The sequence below is a fragment of the Myotis lucifugus genome, unplaced genomic scaffold, assembly GCF_000147115.1.
Source record: "Myotis lucifugus unplaced genomic scaffold, Myoluc2.0 scaffold_97, whole genome shotgun sequence".
NCBI lineage: Eukaryota > Metazoa > Chordata > Mammalia > Chiroptera > Vespertilionidae > Myotis > Myotis lucifugus.
The window spans coordinates 78,438-100,135 of NW_005871145.1; the positions used below are offsets into that span (position 1 = coordinate 78,438).

The 21,698-nt window shown below is 38.9% G+C and overlaps 2 protein-coding genes across 3 annotated transcripts in view; one reads left to right on the forward strand and one right to left on the reverse strand.

The window, feature by feature from the left end:
• The window catches only part of MS4A2 (membrane spanning 4-domains A2), a 43,457-nt gene that overhangs the window by 12,941 nt on the left and 8,818 nt on the right, over positions 1–21,698 (reverse strand). The window lies entirely within an intron of this gene.
• Positions 13,661–21,698, forward strand: part of TCN1 (transcobalamin 1) — a 12,277-nt gene continuing 4,239 nt past the window's right edge. The window contains exons 1-5 of the mRNA XM_014458438.2: positions 13,661–13,796; positions 15,591–15,770; positions 16,622–16,759; positions 17,600–17,755; positions 19,241–19,516. Of these exons, the coding sequence (XP_014313924.1) occupies positions 13,718–13,796; positions 15,591–15,770; positions 16,622–16,759; positions 17,600–17,755; positions 19,241–19,516 (829 nt within the window). The 5' untranslated portion in view covers positions 13,661–13,717. The remainder of the gene's footprint in view (positions 13,797–15,590; positions 15,771–16,621; positions 16,760–17,599; positions 17,756–19,240; positions 19,517–21,698) is intronic.

The following is a 21,698-nucleotide window of genomic DNA, read 5'->3' on the forward strand; positions in this document are numbered from 1 at the left end:
CAGGGAATGGAGGAAGAACAGTTAGCCAGAGCCATTGCAAATGGAATACTAAAGAAGAAAGGGAAGAGAATGTGTCTTAACAGAAAGAAAGAAATGAGGAAGTGAAAAAAAGTATTCCTTTGAGCACGGTTGTTTTAAATTTAGAACTGCAGAAAGAGCTGTGTGAGGAAGTTACTTAAACTCTAAGACTTTAGTTAACCTCTAAGACTTCTGTTATCTCATTTGTAAATTTAAGCTCATAGTATCCACATTAGAGAATAGTTACTCAGGGACAGAATGGATGTAAAGGCCTTAGCAACTAAGATCTTTACATTAATAGAATGCATAACTCTTTGGGTTATTAGGATTAAATAAGTTGTCACAGTATGCTGGTAGTATCACTGACACACATTTTAAGCCTTTCTATTACCTGTGTCTTAACTGCCAAAGGATATGCCTGTTAGGACAATGATTAAATTCTTTAACAAGTAAACAACCAAACGCAACATTTTATTGAAAATGATAATATAGAAGCACTTTAAATTTTAAAAACTTAATGAAAAATATCTTAGCAAAATCTGTTTCCAGGAGAATGTAGCACCCAAAATGTACATTTCACTAAGCAATTGAATATAAGAAGTCCCTCCAAAGAGTGGTTTTTTGGTGTATTGCCAGGTAGACTCCCTCTTTAGTGAAAAGAAGAGCATAAACAGCTGGTGGTGGGTGATCAGGTAATGAATTGCTCTTCAGTGGCAGGACAATGCTATGCTTAAAGGCCTCAATCATCAATTATTTCAAGTGTGGAAGAATCATATGGGGGAGAAAGGAAAACATGGCATCAAATTTCAATTAAGGGAATGGTTCTTAAATTCTAGAATATAAATTAAATTTATTCTGCAATAATTACTCAAATATGATGGACATTATTTTTAGGACTCTACTGATTAATTAGGAGAGCACACACAAGTTAAAGCATCTTCACAAAAAAGGCCTTGGTCTCTCCTGGGAGTTAGTATATTACATTTTAAATTCTGCACAAATTTTAGTCTCTGGCACATTTGCTAAAAAAATATTTAGAACAGTTTTCAGAGGTTCAGATCAAATAGATTAAACTATTGTCATTGAGGATATATTGCTGAATTTACTACATAGAACAGAAAATAAAACTTAAATGGGTAATATGAAATACCTAATAGTTAACATTAAATTAATAAGCCATACCCTTAATGAATAATAGTATCTAAAAATACACCTTCACTAAATCAGGACCTTCACTGAATTAAGGTTTTCTTAGGGATCAGGTACCTAAGAAAAAATGCATACCAATTATTTTTTTGTACAGAAAAAAAAATTTTTTTCAACAAAATCATGATGCCAACTTCAGGTTTTTATTTTTCCTTTAAAAAGGAAGTCATTTTAATTAGAACTTAATAATTCTAACTCTTCTGGCATTGTCTTAAAGTCAGCCCTGAAGGGACTGGGATTCAACTGTATTTCATCTGTAGAAACTGGTATAAACCACAATGATTTCCTAAAGAAGAAAAAAGCAGAAATCAGATAGAGTTGACATACTTAGTACCAGGTCTTTCTAAGTCTAAACTTGGAGCCAAGTTATTTTTAGCACTTTTGAACACTATGTTCATTTTCAGTTTGGTGTTGTAGGGGTGCAGAGCAGTGCCTGAACCTTCTGGATAAAGATGATTTCTAATGCTTGAGTTAGCAGAGTACCACAGTGCCCAGACTTAGACAAATGGCAGCTAAAAGCTGTCAAAAGCTTAATTTGACCTAGTGTTGGGTGGCAAGAGAGGTATGTAGTGTGTGTGTTGGGGGAGAGGGGGGAGTGCAGGTTTCTGTTTACATACAGCAGTAAAATTCATGCACCGAAAACCTAATCATATTCCTTTGTTGGTCTAGTCTTCATGTCTTCATTTTTTTCTAAGGAAGATAAGTTACAACCAACATAATAATTACTATCAAAATGGGAATGCCTTAGTCATCACTATTATTCTGGTGGCCTATGCAGAGGCAACAGCTCCAGGCCATTGGCTAATATATAAGAACTAAAGGCTCGGTGCATTGATTCTTGCACTGGTAGGGAGTGTGGCCTGCAGGAATTGGCCTGCTGTGGGAAAGCCACTCATCCTGGTCAGCCGAGCAGCTGTGGACCTGCCCTCTGAGTGGCTGCTGAATGAGGAAATTAGTCTGAGCTGATATTTCAGGGTGATGTCTTGGGTGAAGGCGTGTTCTGTGTCCTGGAGGAATCTGGCAGAGAGCTTTGCACCCCAAAGCCACTAGGTGAATGTCCTTGATATGTGATGCCAGGTCAGTGACACCATTGGGGATGTTCAGGGAAGCTGTGCTCCAGGATCCTCAGCCATGAGGACAGCCTCCCGTGGGGGGTCCACAGTCATGTCCTCTCTTGCCATCCACCTATACTAGCTCCCCATGCTCTTTCTAGAACACACCTTATCGGGCCTGAATCAGCTGGTGGGGTCAGGCCAGAGTCTGGATTATCTCAGGTAGTTGATAGGTGCAGAGACTTGGCTCACCCTTGGCCTGCTAGCAGCTGCTCCCACAGTGGGAGCAGCAGCTCATCCTGGTCAGCAGAGTGGTGCTCCCACTGTGGGAGCATACTGACCACCAGGGGGCAGGCAGCTCCTGGTGGTCAGTGTGCATTATAGTAACTAGTCAACCAGTCATTCTGGTCATTCCGCCATTTGGTCACTGGAGATTATATATGTGTGTGTGTGTGTGTGTGTGTGTGTGTGTGTGTGTGTGTGTCACTAAATCCCTCAGCCTTTTTTTTTTACCTATGAAAGTAAATTAAAGGAAAGATGAAGGGTATTCAACAATGCATATGTGCTTAATGCCACTAAACTATACACTTAAGATAAAATTTACCATTTTAGCCATTCTTATGTATATTTTACCACAATAAAAAATAAAACATCAATTCTCCCCCTCCCTGCCCCTCCCAGTAGTACTCTGATCAAGCTAAAAGATATTGCACACTAGCTCTGAACTCTAAATTATTTTTTTGTGTCAACTAATTGGGTTTTTTTTTAAGAGGATATTTTTTGCCATTGATTGAGGGAAGTGAGGAGAGAGAAATCAATAAAAATACATCTTTTTTTAAAAATACACCTGACCAATGTGGACACAAAACTCTTTAATAAAAATAGAAAAGTGCCACACAAATCAATGGAACAAAATAGAAAGAGCCCAGAAATAAACACATGTACATATGGTCAATTAATTTATGACAAAGGAGCCAAGAATATACAATGGGTAAAGGATAGTCTCATCAATAAATGGTACTGGGAAAACTAGACAACCATATGCAAAAGAATGAAACTGGACCACTATTTTACACCATACACAAAAATGGACTCAAAATGAATCAAAGACTTTAATGTAAGACCTGAAACCATAAAACTTATAGAAGAAAACACAGGCAGTAAGCTCCTTAACATTGGTCTTAGAGGTTACTTTTTTGGATTTGTAAAGGCAACAAAAACAAAAATAAACAAGTGGACTACATCAAATGAAAAAGCTTTTGCACAGCAAAGGAAGTGATCAACAAAATAAAAAGGCAACCAACTGAATGTGAGAAAATATTTACAAATCATATACCTCATAATGGGTTAATATCTAAAAACATAAAGAACTCATACAATTCAATAGCAAAAACATAAACAATCTGACATCCTATTGGTTCTTTCTTTAAAGGAAGACTGTAAACCTCAATTTACTAATATCTAGTCCAGTGATGGCGAACCTATGACACCCGTGTCAGAGGTGAGATGCAAACTCGTTTTTTTGGTTGATTTTTCTTTGTTAAATGGCATTTAAATATATAAAATAAATATCAAAAATATAAATCTTTGTTTTACTATGGTTGCAAATATCAAAAAATTTCTATATGTGACATGGCACCAGAGTTAACTTAGGGTTTTTCAAAATGCTGACACGCCGAGCTCAAAAGGTTTGCCATCACTGATCTAGTCCTTTCTCTGTTAGACAGCAGCATGACCTGTGGTAAACTGTTAGCCCTTTTAGTTTCAGTTGCTTACTATAAAAATTGGAAATAATACCTTCTGTCCAGTGTTTATAGATTTCAAAATATATAAGGACTAAAGATGGTTTATGAGTGCTTGAAAAGTCATAATAATATATACATTAATGTATCCCCCCCCCCCAAAGGGCCAGGTGCTCTTCAAGACCAAATTCTTGGTCCCATTGGTCTTGGTCTTAAAAGTGCTGAACTCAAGTGTCATAAAAATGATCAGGATCTTCATCTTGTTACAGAATTTACCAGGCGACTGAAAAATACACAGGAGTACTGGAGACACAGGAAAAACCCATTTATTTTTCAGATGTTTTGCATGTACTAGTACAGGACTCAGGGGAGACTATTTCTCTCCAAATCCTGAGCAACCCAATATGGAGGAAGCTCTCTCTTTATACCCCTTTGGTTTCTTTGTCCCCCAAATAAGAATCAGACTTCCGGGCCTTTTGCAGGCTTTGCTAAAAGCCCCGTGTGTTGGGATGGGGGCTGTGAAACCACACTTAAAGGCCTGGCCTGGCCCCAGCACTGATAACCCCATCTGGGGATTGTGTATTGTTCATGGTTTATGGCCTCTGCAAAATGGGAGTAGTACTTAGGTAAACAGGTCTTGCAAGACCAGATATTTAAGGAAGGGGCAGTGACTAGACTATGGGCTAACAGGAATGTGCATTAGGTTACTGGAGCAGATTCAGATTGCTAGCCCCCCAAAAATGTCTTATTTTCCCCATCAATCTTTGGCCTTGACCACACCTATCTTGTACTGACTCTAAGCACAGTGCCATTGCCAAGTACGATCAGGAAGTTAGTTTATTATTTGAAATCATCACAGCTCTTACCTCTTTCTGAATCCCCCACTCGGTGACAAGGTAATTAAACTCATATCCCTTCTCAGTTATGTTTGTTACAGGACAACCAATTCCCAGAGACACTGTATCAGAATGCAAAAAGTGATCTTGACCAAGTAGAGTCGGTTCAACCACAGCCCAGAACATAGAAGAAGTACATCCTACAGACACTGTTGAAAGAACACCCCCCACCCCCCCCAAAAAAGATTCAGATAAAAATTTTAGTCCTAGAGGACACTCAGAAAAAAATTGGAGCATAGCCTCTTACTAAGTAAGTAAGTAAATAAATAAATAACCCCTGGAACACCTTTGAGAGATGCAATGTGAATGTTCAGGTGACGTCCTAACAATTGTAAGTGAAAAATTAACATCAGGTCAGACTCATAGAGGCCTATTGGGGGACAATCTTCATCTCCCCCTCCCAGCATCATTTCTCTAAAAACTATAGAGTTAAGCTTAATGTGGGATGCTGTCTCTGCTTCACTTGGTGTGGGACTGCCCCTGGACTTGGGGTGCCTCAAGTTAGTGTTCGGCCTTGGATCTACAGGATGAGGCCAGTGTAAATGATCAATGGGACAACTCTCTGTAGTTTCTGGCCCTCATTCAGAGCAGCCAAACACACCTTTTGTGGGTGAAGGGACAAAGGAAATCATATATTTTGAGCAAGTGCTGGATCTGCCCATGAAATGAAGATCTGTACCTGCTGTGTCTCCTGCCCTGTGTCCCTTCTACAAAGCAAAATGAAGATCATCTTAGATTAAAGCCTACTCATGTCTGGTGAGTCTGTCAGCTCGAATCATATCCACAGTAGTGGTGCCCCATTAACTCTACTCCAGGAAAAAAATCTAAGTTTTCAGATAGATATGCAAAGAATGTCTAAAGATAAAGCTACCCATCATTATATTTTCATGATAAGGAAATACTAGAAGTAATAAAATTAAGTTTACTTTCTGTGTAAAATTAAGTTTACTTTCTATCCAGTGACTTTTTTAATAAAGAAAAAATAAAAGTTTTCATAAGTAAAGATTATTGTAAATAAGGCACAGGCAGAACACAGACAAAATCAGTGGGTTGCAAATGAAACAACAGATATTAACAGATAACTTTATGATTCAGGAAAAATAGGAAGTGAGAAGAGAAAGAATGGAGAGCTTTGTTTCCACAACCTGATTTAGAATTAACACACAATCAGCAGAGGATGCCCAGAGGCAGGTAGCTGGATTATATGCAGATCATGGTGGCATTTGGAAGAGTACTCTGAAACTTTAAATAAGGAAATCTTTTTCCCCAGGTGGGATGGTGGAATAGAAAGCCACACAATGGGAAACACCTGCATCTGGAAGGAAGCATAAAATTAGCTCTTTCCCAAACATGAGATAAACTAGACAAATCATTTGCTTTGGGGAGAGGGGTGGCAAATAGGAAAGCATCAGTACTACAGAAGTTAGAAAAATAGAATGGCAAGTCACTTCTACTGAAAGCAGCCAACAGTAACAGCCAGAGAAACTACACTGTCAGACAACAAACATGTACCTGACGTTTGCTCAGAAGAAGCCCAAATCATGAACACACAAAAAGATGATTGTAACACCACAAAATCCTTCATGATTTTGATCGTCAGCTCCCAACCAATGACCCTTGAAAAACACAGGAAATTGGAGGCACCCAACCTGCTTTGGATAATTTTATAGCCAATGCCAAACCCAGCTGACTGCATTTACAAATTACTTTGTGCTGATTGCTTTTATTTTCCGGGAATATGTGTTGGGTTTACTGACTGCTTAATATCTGAAAATATGGAAAGTGTGAAGAACAAAATAAAAAATCTTTTTGAAAGTGTCCATTTTTTAATATTTCAAGAAAGACTTCTTTCTCCCTTCTGAATCTGGACATTGTCATAATCACTCCAGACTGAAATCAGAAGTGCAAATAAAATGCCACCGGCAAATCTTTGAAACCCATGACTCCTTTAGGCCCTCTGAAGTTCCTGGGGAAACAAAATGTTCAGGAGTGTCAATGCTTGTTTATAAATTGTTGGGGAATGACATTCAGGGAGATACAGTGGGGTCTTGACCTACGATGTCCCGACTAACAAGTTTTTCGAGATATGAGCCATCTCTCGGCCGATTTTTTGCTTTGAGTTGCGAGCTAAAATTCGGGTTACGAGCCAGCTTCAGATACCCCACCGCTAGTTGGCCCAACGAACGTCACAGTGAATGCCACAACATCAGCCTAGCATCACGTGTCTCACTTGTTCACAATCGATTTGACATACAAGTAATTTGAGTTACGAGCTCTGTCACAGAACGAATTAAACTCCTAAGTCAAGGCCCCACTGTATTTCAGCCTGTGGTTTTTGAACTTGAGAGGCATCAGAATCACCTGCCGAGCTTGTTGAAACACAGGTTGCTGGGCTATGTCCTGAAGATGCTTATTCGGGGCTCATGTGGAGCCTGAGAATTTGCATTTCTGAAAGTTCCCAGGTGAACCTGATGCTACTGGGGTCAGAACCACACTCTGAGAATCTCTGACTCAGATACAATCCCTTTAGAGCAGTGGTTCCCAACCTTGGTTGCACATTAGAATCGCCTGAGAATCTTTTTAAAATCCTAATTTCTGGGCCTCATCCTCCAGAAATTTTGTTTCTTTGTTGCTAACGTTGTGGCCTCATCCCATAACAAAGAAACAGAATGAAAGTGAAGTGAAAATAATTGAAGGAGAATTGGAGGCCTGCCTTGCTTCCTCCATCATCAGCGGTCCTGAGGACCTCTGCTCAAGGTTTCTAGAAATGGGAGCCTCCACGAATCACCTGGGGCAATTGTTACAAATGCAAAAAAAAAAAAAAAAAGACCGTACCCTTTTATGTAATGATGTTTACTTTGAATTTATATTAGTTCACACAAACACTCCATCCATGCTTTTGTTCCGGCCCTCCGGTCCAGTTTAAGAACCCATTGTGGCCCTCGAGTCAAAAAGTTTGCCCACCCCTGCCCTAGAGGCTACTCAATAAATGTCATCTTGAATGAATCAATGAGGAATAAAAAAGTGAACCCAAATCTTACTTCACTTCATGAATTCTCTTGGTGTTTCCAATATCTACATGATATAGACATTGTAAAATATTTGTGCTGGTAGTCGTGGTCTTTTGAGGCTCTGGAACGACCTAAAAGAACAGAGAGACCAGTCCAACTAGCATGATGTTGGGACAGTTTCCAGGATCAGCAGTCTGAACAAAGGCTTTCCATGGAGGGGGGAGGGGATAACTTTCATTCAATATTAATTAAAGCATTTCCCTCCTCTCTCCCAGTTTTAGCCTTTTCTAGACATTCACATATTATAACAGGAAAACAAAATGGGCTCAATCAGTTGCCAGCCTGCCATTTCATACCTCTGACATGGAAAAGAAGGGCCTCTACTCGGGGATAGAGGCTTTAGAGGGCTTCTCACTATGGCCTTCTCCACTGTGCCCTTCACTTGAGAAAAAGAAATGTTGGACCAAGAGAACAAGCCCCCAGAATTCCCTGCCCAAACAGCCCTGAGCTCACATCTAAAGACTGCACAAGCCATTTCCCTGAGCCTGCCCTCCCAGATCTGTGTACCTTACAGTGGGAAGCCAAACGGTAGTTGCTTGCAAATGACAAGTGCTGGCAAGGATGCAGAGAAAAAGGAACCCTCATGCACTCTTGGTGGGAATGCAGACTGATGCGGCCACTGTGGAGAACACTACGGAGTTTCCTCAAAAAACTAAAAATGGAACTTCCATTGACCCAGTAATCCCACTTCTCTGAATATATCCCAAGAAACTAGAAACAATCAGAAAGGACATATGTACCCCTATGTTTATAGCAGCACAATTTACCATAGCTAAGATTTAGAAACAGCCTAAGTGCCCATCAGCAGATGAGTGGATTAAAAAACTGTGGTACAGCTACACAATGGAATACTATGCTGCTATAAAAATGAAGAAACTCGTACCATTTGCAACAGCATGGATTGTCCTGGAGAGCATTATGCTGAGTGAAATAAGTCAGTCAGAGAAAGATAAATATCACATGATCTCACTCATTTGTGGAATATAATGAACAACATAAACTGATGAACAAAAACAGATTCAGAGATAGGGAAGCATCGATGAGAGGCTCAAACCTCAGAGGAAAGGTAGGAGAGGGTGCAGGTAAGGGGGAGAGATCAACCAAAGGACTTGTATGCATGCATATAAGCCTAACCAATGGACACAGACACCAGAGGGGTGAGAGCATGAGCAGGGAGGCAGTGGGGGGATAAAGACACATGTAATATCTTAATCAATAAAGAAAGAAAAATAAATTAATTAATTAATTAATTAATTTTAAAAAAAAATATATATATATATATATTAAAAAAGAAATATGAACAGAGCTTGGATGTGTCATCTGTAGTGACCACACACAGGCACTCTATGTGTGGAGGTCCTTACAACACAGGTCAGAATAAGGTTGGAAAGAGAGGAGAAATTGGGCTATGGGTCTTGCATGGGGAAGTGCAATATAGTGGAGATGGATGATGGCACTTATCACATGGAAATGTTCCAGGCTCTAAGAATTCTAAATGAGAGTGGCTCAGTGTTTGAACGTTGACCTAGAACCAGGAAGTCATGATTCGATTCCTGGTCAGGGCACATGCCTGGGTTGCAGGCTTAATCCCCAGTGTAAGGCATGCCGGAGGCAGCTAATCAATGATTCTCTGTCATCATTGATGTTTCTATCTCTCTCTGAAATCAATAAAAATAAATTTTAAAAAATAATAATTCTAAATGAAAATCTGTCTTTCTATCTCATTATAATAAAAGTTTGTTTGTCAAAACAGGAGGGCAGAACAGATCTTATTTAACAGTGTCTTCAATTGATTTATAACTTTTACATAGATATATGGTATACGTGCCTCCACTCAAACCCTTGTTCCAGTTCCCATACATGCAATGCAGGAGCAGAACTGAGGCCATTTGTGCTCAGCTCAGAGTAACTTGGGAGCCATTAGGACCTTGTCTTGCTCTGCTGATAAGCCTAGAAAGCGTGAGTTTTACTAGATATTTTGGTACTTGGCTCATTCCTCAACATTCACCTTCAGTAAGTCAAGCAAATAACCAAAATTACATAAATCTTGCTTATCAGCAAGGAGAGGTAAAAGAAAAAGAGATTAGATTATCTCCAAGTAGATCTGCTTGATTAGATTTTTTTAAATGTGGACTAGAGGACTCTAACATACTTAATACTTGAATGACCTTGATTCCAAACCCCAGATGCTCAAATCTTGAATTCTCTCAGTCCTGATGAAAGCCAACTCAATTGCTTACTTTTCTAGTTTGCACCTGAATAAACTTCTAATATTTATTCCAATGAGATTATCTACCAATACGTGCATGTTATTTAAAAATATATGCGTTACCAATTTGTAATTTGGCTCTGAATCTGGGGCGGTTCCTTTTAGCAAACATTTGACAACCGCTTATGTTCTAAGTATTTTGCATGGTGCCGTAGGAGATACAACAGTGAACAAGAAAGACTTACCTTTAGCTTTGCCTTTTTTTAATTTATTTTTATTATTGAAAGTATTACAGATGTCCCTTTTTTTCCCCTCCACTGACCCCTTTTACCCAACCCCTGTCCCCATCCTCCAGGCCTCCACCACACTATTGTCTGTATCCATGGGTTATGCATATATGCATATAAGTTCTTTGGTTAATCTCTCCCCATTCACCTACCCACCAGCACTTTCCCTCTGAGATTCATCAGTTTGTTCATGCTTCTATGCCTCTGGATCTATTTTTTCATCAGTTTATTTTGTTCATTAGATTCCATATATGAGTGAGATCTTGTGATACTTGTCTTTCTCTGACTGGCTTATTTTGCTTAGCATAATACTCTCCAGGTCCCTCCATGCTATCTCAAAGGGTAAGAGATCCTTCTTTTTATTGCTGCATAGTATTCCAAGGTGTAAATGTAACATAGCTTTTTTATCCATTCATCTACTGATACGCACTTGGGCTATTTCCAGATCTTAGCTATTGTAAATTGTGCTGCTATGAACATAGGGGTGCATATATTATTTCTTATTGGTGTTTCAGGTTTCTTAGAATATATTTCTTGAAGTGGGGTCACTGGGTCAAATGGTAGTTCTATATTTAATTGTTTTAGGAAACTCCATACTGTTTTCCATAATGACTGCACCAGTCTGCATTCCCACCAGCATTGTACTAGGGTTCCCTTTTCTCCACATCCTCACCAACACTTGCCATTTGTTGATGGTAGCCTTTCTGACAGGTATGTGGTAATAGCTCATTGTCTTTTTAATTTTCATCTCTCTGATGATTAGTGACAGAGCATGTCTCTTGGTGAACTGTATGTCCACTTCAGAGAAGTATCTATTTAGGTCCTTTGCCCATCTTTTAATTGGAATGTTTGTCTTCATTTTGTTATGCTGTATGAGTTCCTTATATATTTTGGATATTAAGCCCTTACCTTTGAGAAACTCATATCTGGCAGGGAGACACACATCAAACAAACACAGTTAAGAAATACTTCTGCAAGTAACTAATTGCAATTTTCAGAAGTGCTACAAAGGAAAGTACAGAATACCAAGAGAGTAGATAACAGGGGGACATAACCAGGTCTGGGAAGTGCAGACAGAGTATCCTTGATTAAGTGGTATTTATGCTAAAGGATGAGCCATTGGAGGGGACAGGAAGCAGCACCCCCTGAAAGCCAGCATTCAAGAGAGGAAAACCACACATGCAAATAAGCCTTGAGGCAGGAAGGAACTTGGCACAATAGAAGAACTAAGAAAAAAAAAGTGAGTTGGAACATAACAGAAGATAGTGAAATAAATGCTGGAGAGACAGACAAGGGTCAGAGGATACATGTTTTTAGAGATCACATTTAAAATATATGGAGTTTTATTCAAAGTGCAATGGAAGCCTTCAAGGTTTTAACCTGGAAGCAAAGAATCAGAATTATGCTTTGGAAGATCACTGGAGGTGTGAAACAATGCTCAGAGCCTACAGAGTCACAGATATATTTTCAATTCTATGAGATTTTGAATAACTTAAGATATTACAGGACAATCAAATATCTCTCCTGCAAGTTTTTAAAATATTCAAAACTGACTTTTTCCCAAATACAAAGTCTAGGGCACCCTGGGTCAAACTGTATTCCTTGAGAATTTCTTTTCTTTAGGTGGGGTCTACATATTAATCAAGTTTGGGAAATGCTGCTCTAGGAGTTAAATGAAAAATGACTTGGCTGGACTGGCCTGGCTCAGTGGTTGAGTGTCCACCTATGATCCAGGAGATCATGAGTCAGGGCACATGTCTGGGTTGTGAGCTCGATCCGCAGTGTGGGGTGTGCAGGAGGCAGATGATCAATGATTCTCTCTCATCATTGATGTTTCTATCTCCCTCTTCCTTCCTCTCTGAAATCAATAAATTTATTTTTTAAAAGAAAAATGACTTGGAGGAGGGTACAAGTGGCTAAGACAAAAATTTGGAAGTTATTATGGAGGTGCAGTTATGGTAATTTAGACCAGAGTAATGTCAGTAAATGCAGAGAGAAGCTGACTGGCCCCAGAAGGTAGAATGTTTGACACTGAGGACTGATTAGACCAGTGATTGAGGGAGTCGGGTATCAGGCTTGACAATCAGACTACAGGTAGATATGACTTGATGGTTATCGAGACGATAAAAGTTGAGAATTACTAGTATGTACTGCCTATGAGTATGAGGTACTATTCAAAGCACCCTTGTGGTAACTCATAGAATTCTCACAAAACCTTAACAGAGAAGAGCTATTATTACCTACACAGAGGTTAAGGGACTTACATAAGGCTATTTTTCTGGGTCTTTAGCCAGGACCGTGGTCAGTGAACCTGCCTTCTCAGGATATAACAGGATATAATCCAGGAAGAAAAATAATAGTTTTCTGATTCTGTGCTTTAGCCTGTATGAATGCAAGTCTGTTTACAGTGGTGTGCCTTCTCAATACAGCCCTCCTCAGCAGCTCCATTGGGGTTTCGCAACCTCTTACCTGGAACCTGATGTTCCCACACAGGAACTTTTGTCCATGGATCAGTTACTGTTTCTGTGGGTGATGTGAGCAGATGACTTCCTACTCCACCATCTTGCTGACCCAGAGCAAACATTTTAAAGCTAAACTGATAGTATTCACTATTAGTTCTTAGAAGACTGATAAACAACAGTTCTCACATGTAGCACATAGCATCTTACTTGGCATGGCAAAAATCCACATTTGATGTGCATCTCTGTGGTTATCCTCCTGACCTGGAAATTCTCAGGGCATCTATCTTAGGAGAAAATCATAGGTCAAAAACCAATCCCCTATCCTGTCTGTCCAATTTGAAACTTAGAACTTAGAACTTCTGCTTCCATTTTTATGTGTTGTAAGCCTTAGCCCCATCAAAAATAAGGTCTCTTAAAAAAAAAACCATAACAAAAGCAGAATGGAAAAGAGGGAAATATTACTGAAAATAGTCACTCACCTAATTTATTCCCATTGGGCTGAAGGCAAGTAAGAAATGTGAACCTTGAAGGTTTGGGATAGAAAACAAAGACAAATTATTACCTCATTCTCCCTGCCCACACCTTTCAAGTCTTCTTCCTGGTTTGTGATATTACTTGGAAAAATACACTTCACCACACCTATCTGAATTGCTCAATATTTGCTTGAGTAAAAGAGGCTGCGGGCAAGCCGAAGGAGGAGCTTTCATTCTTTTCTGTCTGTCATTCAATAAATAGGCAGCAAAGTCCTCACCATTCCAATACACTGCTGGAAAGATGAGACAATCACACCAGCTGCCCCTAGTGGGGCTCTTATTGTTTTCTCTTATTCCAAGCCAACTATGCACCATCTGTGGTGAGTATCCTTTGATCTAAAATTACTCTACTGTGATAGTCTCCTGACAGCTACTGACAGGAAACTTTGTAGAGAGTTATCTGAAAAAAGATCCTATCTCAGTTTTATATGTGTTTGAACTCTATGAGTAATGTAAAGGGTGGCCAGAGATGGTAAGGAAAGTTCCACAACTATTGTTATGAGGGATCAGAGATTCAACGTTAACTTGCCTAACTATTCTTTCTATGTTCAGATCCTCTCTACCACAGTGATGTTACCAAGTTGCTGACTATTTCTGTTCATTTTCAACGGTAGAAAATTCATGACCCCCCAAAATTTTCAAGATCATGAAAAGTTATCTTTCGATTTTGAGATACCATCTACTTTTCTAAAATTCAGCCCATGGGCTTTGGGTTAACCTTTTGTGACTACACAGAAACACGTAATATTAATAATCTCTTTTAAATAATGAAAACTGTTCTCTTGTCATTATTGAATTTAGCTATTTCATGCTACACATTCCCCTCCCTTCAACTTTTTCCTACAGGACATGGGTACAACCCCCATCATCTTTCCTTTGGATATAGACACCAGTGACTATGTGGTTCTATTAAAAAAAATTAGTAAGGAGAAATAAAAACTGGGTTTAGGTCTAGTCTGACCCCTTAGTAGCGGAATGATCCAATATTTCTGATTTTTTTTTAGAGTCATTCATAAATGGAGGTTAATCAGGGAAGGGTGTTGAAGCAGGTGATTTATTAAAGTCTGCTTTGGCTCTCAGATGCATGATTTCTGCATGTAAGTCTTTACCCTGGAATTAAACTTCAAATCAGTCCAAAGATGACTATATGGTGCCAACTGTGGCTACATCTTCCTGGTACTTTCTAGCCTACTAGTACAAGAAGAGATCAACACCACAACAGAAAGACTTGTATTCACACAAGCTAAAACAAAGACTAGGCCAACTCTAATTTTATTTTCTGGCCTGTCCTTTTCTTTATTGTATCCTAAGAATAGGGGGTCTCTATGGAGGCTTTGAAATTCAATGCATTGTACAAAATAATTTACTTTAGTGGTCAAAGAAGCTGGTTGGAATTGTTGGTCAAGGAAGCTGGTTGGAGTTATTGACCAGGAACTAAAAAGTCTGTTTCAAAGCCAGAAAATCGGCTAAATTAGATGCTTCCACAGAATGTCAGAGATGACTCACAATTATCCAATTGTATCTGTGGCAAACCATGACCCTTTCTATGATCACTGAATTCAGATCTTCTTGATCTCTATTTAAAATGAAGAAAGGTGAGCAGGGAAAATCACATAGCCTGGATTCTCTAAGTATAGGGATAGAACCTCCAGCTAAGCTAAAAGTAACAATTTGTACAATATTTTACAATTTATTGATATATTGTCCAATATCTATGAAGTAGTTGTTAAAACAAAGAAACCGAAGGTCAGGAAAGTTACATATCTTACCCACAGTCATAAATTAAGGAGCATATAATCCAGCCACAGTCTGTCTGGATCCAGGGCTCATATTCTTCTCACTATCACACTAACCCATGATAATCTGGAAATGGGTAGGATTTTCTTAGGATTATTATCAAAGCATATTTAGAAAAGGTAACTAACTTTTCTTGTTCTCCTCTAGTTCTTAGGGATTCTGAATTCTCTTTTTCCTTCCACAGTATAATGTGACTCCCTCCATCCTTTTGCTTGGGATTTGGACAGGTTGTTGGCTAAATCTGGAGGGTTTCCCATTCTGAGCTTTAATATTTTCTATGTGTTTCTTATTTCCTCCCCCCCCCCCCCCCGCCACAGAGGTAAGCAAAGAAAACTACTCCCGTTTAAACCCTCTACTAAATACAATGATCCATTCAAAATATGCCAGAGGAATCCAAGCTGCCAATGTCCTGTTGTCCCTCAGACTTGTTGGAATCCAGGACCAAAACTTAGAACAACAAGTGTTCCAAGAAGTCAGCGACAGTGTGGAAAAGAAGAGTGAGTACTATTAGTATATTCTCTGGAAGGTTTAGGATAACAGTTCCCTATCTATAAAGATTATCTCCAGTGAATCCTAAAAATTGTGTGTCCAAAGTATCCCTGCTACATCTACCCAGCAGCATAAAACTTGAGGTGACAGAAAGGTGCCTCAAAATATCAATCCCCCTGCCACTTACTCAAGAGCCACTTACTTCTTTGGCTCTTGAAAACCATTTTTTTAAGAGATCACAGGAAAAACAAAATAAATTATGGAGTCTTAACCATTAATACTGTTCTACAAACTAGCTGAGTTCACACCCAGATGGGGTGTGGACCACAACTAAGAAAGCTGACATTAGAGAGGCAACCATAGAACAAGAGATATGTGTCCTTGGTTTAAGTCCAAGCTCCACCTTGTACCTGTTGTATCAATACAGAGCCTCAGCTTTCTATTTAACATAAGGGGGAAATGAAGCTACCCCTACCTATCTCTTATTGCAAAAATTATGAAAATCCCAAGCGTTTATACTCTATAAGGTAAAATATAAAAGATAATTATTACTATCCTGGCAAGATGACACCCACAAAGACAGAAGATCCCAAGATTTCATTATTTATCTATTTTTCTTCTTTTTTATTTTTATAAGGATTGTAAGATTCCAAAAAGATTCCATGATTTCATCTAGCTTATATTTTTACAGTACAGCTAGCAAAAGTTATGCTTTGGAGATAAAGATGAGAACAGTAAAATATTAGTTTAGAGTGGAACATAAGAAAGAAGTGACAGGAAACTTAAGTAACAAGGAAGACGGGAGGCCAAAAATATCAGAAGTGTATACCTTGTTAAAATTGAATAATTTTCTTTTCAGGGTCAGATTTAACCTCGGGAGAGCTTGCCTTAGTTATACTGGCTTTGAGAGCATGTCAGAACTCTGATGAAAGTGTTACATATTTCCATCTGGTCAACCAACTAGAAGAGAAATTCCAAAAAGAAATTGAAAATATGGGTGAGAATCAAGTGTTTAGAGACCTTGGACAACCTTGTCTTCTTCTCTACTGATTCAGAACTGTATGAAGTATCCTTCCATTCTTCCTTCTCCTCTTCATTCCATTCATCTCACTCTATCTTGGTAGATCACCTTCCCTTCTTCCCTTTCTACATGCATCTTGAATTTGTCTTTTCAAATATGTTCAACTGAACACTGACCCTACATCAAGCATACACACACACACACACACACACACACACACACACACATACACACAATACAGTTCTCTATTCTATGCAAGCTTGACTTTTAGACAAATAATGAATCACACCAGAAATAACTGAGCAATACAAGGTACTATATCATGATTACTGAAGCATACAATACTAATATGGGAAGTAAAGATGGCCAATAGTACTTCATCACTGGCTTCCAGTAAGGTGCATTGCTTTTATTTTAACTCCTATCCAATATCCTATTATTCAATAAATCCCTCCAATCCCATCCTTCTTTGAGATGGCCTCAACTTCTTATAGCTTCAGCTCATTACTACAACATGCAAGAGGCTTGGTGGTGGGAAATCTGTGTCCTAGCTTTGTAACCACCTGAATATCAGGATAGTATTTTAATACTTTTAATGCTGGGTCTCCTCAGTGATAAAATGTAAGGATTTTAATTTGGTGGCTCTTAGAGCCTTTAAATTTCTCAAGTTTGCTGATTCTATGTGTGATTCTCCTTTTATATTACTCATCTTTCATTCAGTGTAAAGAAATGGGAATAAAGTAAATAGGAATAGACTTCAAATATATTATCCCAGTACCACTTCCATGTGTGAGGTATTTCTTTTCTCTCTTCCAGGAGTACATGATGGCAATCCGCTGACTAACTACTACCAGCTCAGCCTGGACGTGCTGACCTTGTGTCTGTTCAATGGGAGCTACTCAATCACCGAAGTTAAAAAATATTTCAGTCCTGAAAATAAGAACTTTTATTTTGGTGGTCAGTTCTCAGTAGGTGAGTCATTAAACTCAATACCCTTGATAGAGAGGACACAGTTATTAGTAGGTCTTGCCCTTAGAGTTTTTCTACAAGTAAGTACTTAGATTTTTTTTCTATCTCATCTATCCTAGTCTCCTCGGAAGGGAGTTTTCTTTTCTTAGAAGAATGGAAACTGGGAGGCAGTTAAGTCTTTTTCTAGATGTGTAGTATAGTAGAAAAACATGGATCCTATCCCAGCTCTTGAGTTATAGAACCAATGGACATTAACACAACTTTAATTTTCCCAACTTTAAAATTAGGATAGAATATGAGAATCTTCACATTTTAGAAATCATAAGTGTTAAAGAATGGGAATATAGTGGAATCCATTTATCTTAACCCCTGCCTCTTTTTCCAGTTTATTGCAATCACTTGGATGTGTGAGTTTACTTGAACAACACACAACCTCTGCAAGTAACAAGGCCCAATATTTTGCTCAATAAAATGTGTATTCACAATGGGGAATTACCGGAAATTTTTCACTGGGTCAGCTTACCCATCCAAAAAAAAAAGTCGCCTCTAGATAGCTAGTATTGGTGCTCATCCCCTACAGATTCAGATACACAAAAGCTAATCTTCCTCAAAGCAGCTCAAAGAAAAGCATTCTGTATCTCTGGATAGTAAGGAAAACATGAGGTTTCTTAAACTCCTTTTCCTTTGCAAAAGGGAGGCCACCACCTAGGGGGGAACTAAGAATCAAGCCAGGAAAAAAGTAAACAAACCTTATTTTCCCTCCTTTCAATCTCATCCTCCATCTAAAGGAGGTTTATTGAAAAACTATTCTCTTAAGTATTATTTACTAATCAGTCTAATGGAAACCTTGAAATATTACAAAGATATATTTTGTTTGGTTTGTCATCCTTTGTTTTCTCAATTCCTTTAAAAATACGCTGAAAGGTGAAAAAATGAAAATGAAAAACAAGATGTAAAAGTGGAAGACTGTTCATGAGTATGCACCTACAAATTCATGTGTTTCTATGACCAAGATGTGAGTTATTGGGTACAAGGTACATGGCTACTCAACATAAGGAATCTTAAAATATTGGAGTGATGCCCTGACTGGTTTGGCTCAGTGAATGGAGCATCGGCCTGCGGGCTGAAGGGTCCCAGGTTCGATTCCGGTCAAGGGCATGTACCTTGGTTGCAGGCATATCCCCAGTGGGGGGTGTGCAGGAGGCAGCTTATTGATGTTTCTAACTCTCTATCCCTCTCCCTTTCTCTCTGTAAAAAACCAATAAAATATATTTTTTTAAAAAAATATTGAAGTGATTAGTGTTGAAGGGATGATTGCTATCTCTTGAAATCCTTCTCTCCCACCACCAACTACCATGAACAACCATCCCAGTTTACCCAGATTGTACCTTTTTTAGCACTGAAAGTCCCACATACCAGGAAACCCATAAGTCCAAGGCAAACTGGCATGGTTGGTCACTCTATCACCAATATTTGGTTTCCTGACAGATACTGGTGCAATGGCTGTCCTGGCCCTGACCTGTGTGAAGAGGAGCATCCAAAACAATGGAGAGGATTTACAGGATATCAGTCATTATATAGAGTCACTGGTAAAAAAGATTCTGTCTGAGAAAAAAAGAAATGGTCTCATTGGGAATACATATAGTACAGGAGAAGCTATGCAGGTAAGTCAAAGGCTAACACAGGAAATAGGGAAGGGAGTCACAGAGGAAAACAATAACTTCATTCTTTCTTTTTGGCCTTCTAAGATCTTATTATCCATCTGTTTCCTATATTACCTTTGATTCTACTCATATGACTCTCCTCCCTGCCTGAAATGTATTCTCCTTACCTTCAATCTTTACCTTTCCATATCCAATGCTTCTATGAAGCTTTTCTTGGTTACAATTTCTTTAAGAAATTCTAGAGTCTACTACAACTTCAACCTATCTTGTTATATAACATGCAATTTCACACTTTACCATATACCATTGTTTTGAGTTTTTGTCTTAACTCCCATGTTTGATATTGTTGTAGAAGTGGCAGTGGCAGGAACAGCAGCTGGTATTTATTGACATTAACTCATTGATGCACACAACAACCCAATGAGGAAAGAATCATTACTTTCACTTGCTAGAATAAGAGCATGAGATATGGAGTACCAGTAACTTGCCTGATATTACAAAGCTAGAAAGTGATGCAGATGGGGATGAAACCTAAACAGTTGGTTTCAAAACTCACTCTCAGCACCTACACTCTCCTGTATATGTTCCTTGAAGTCTGAGACTTTATTCATGCACTGATCTACTCAACTCCAAGAAGACATCAAAGAAGACTTACAGAAAAAAAATTCACTGAGTCTTTAGAAGTTTGCCATGCTGACTCAGGGTGAGAGAACCTTCAAAGCGACAGAGGATAGCAAGACAAAGACCAAAAGCATCAAGAACATTACACATTTTAGAAAGATCCAGGTGTTTAGCATGGTCAGCATAGGATCCTTAGGAAAAATTACAATGTGAGGCTGGTTGTAGGCAGGGGTCCAATCATAAGGTTATATTGTTGTTACTATCCATGTTGTCTGCCTTGCTAAGTTTAAATTTAAAATAAAATAGTGGCTTCCCATTCAAGCTGCACATTTTGAATCAGGAGCTTTTAGAAAATACTCATCTTTCAGCCCCACACCAGCCAGTTAATACAGAAATTTCAGGTGGATCATGGGCCTTGGTCTTGTTTAAAAGCTCTACAGGTGATATTAATTCACAGCAGGATCAAGAGTTTCCTGCCTGCAAGACAGCTCTTAAGAGGAGATATAATATGATCGGTTTTGTTTCCTTTATTATCCCATAAATGCTTGTTGACTACTTGTTAACTTTAAGAATCTTCAAGAAAAGGCGGAAAAGGTGGACTGCTCTTCCCTCAGAACCTACAAAGCAAAATCTTCAAGTCCAAGCCATTTACTTCTTGTCTTTCTCATTCTAATTCCCTCCTAACTTTTCCTACCCCATAATTCTGCTCCTTCAATCCAGTTTACATCTACTGCCCAGATAGTTTCTGTTCAAAAAACTATTAGGCTTCCCACTGTTGAGCAAATAATGTTGGACACCTCGTCCTAAAATTCAAGGGTCTACCAATCTGGTCCCAACCTCCTTGTCTAGACTGTTCTTCCACAATGTCCCTGAGTGTTTTCCACATACCAGTCCTCCCAGACCAGGGGAAATCCTCCAGGGATTTTGTTAAAATGCAGACACTCTCATCACCATCAGGCCATGCCCTATCCTGCATCTCAGATATTTACATTATGATTCATAACAGTAGCAAAATTACAGTTATGAAGTAGCAACGAAAATAATTTTATGGTTGGGGGTCACCACAACATGAGGAACTGTATTAAAGGGTTGCAGCATTAGGAAGGTTGAGAACCACTGCCTAGCCACTGCTACTCTAGCACCTTCAGTCATGCTGTTCTCTCTGGGTACAGGGTTCCCCTCCTCATGTCACCTACTAAAATGCTAGCATATCATAAGGACTACCTCAAGTACCACCTTCTCCACCAAGCCTTTCCTCAGCCCCACTAAATGTTTAGAGCTCTCCCTCTTTTGAGAGACTGCCACTAAATGCTTCTCTTAGAGCATTTATCTCAGGGGCTCCTTAACAACAGTTTGTTAACAATATGTGTTGAGTGCCTCTTATATGACAGGTATTGTTCCAGTGTTTGGGACACAAGAGTGAATATGGTAGAGAAAGTCTATTCTCATTGGTGCTATTACAGTTTGGATTATTAAGCAATTCACCACCTCCCCACCCACAATAGTTGATAAGCTTCTTGAAGGCAGGAAATGTGTCTAAAGCACCTCCTATGTAGTCAATGTCAAATGAATATTTACTGTATTCGATGTAAGCTTTCCCCTATTTAAAGTCATTCTCTCTCTCTCTCTCTCTCTCTCTCTCTCTCTCTCTCTCTCTCTCC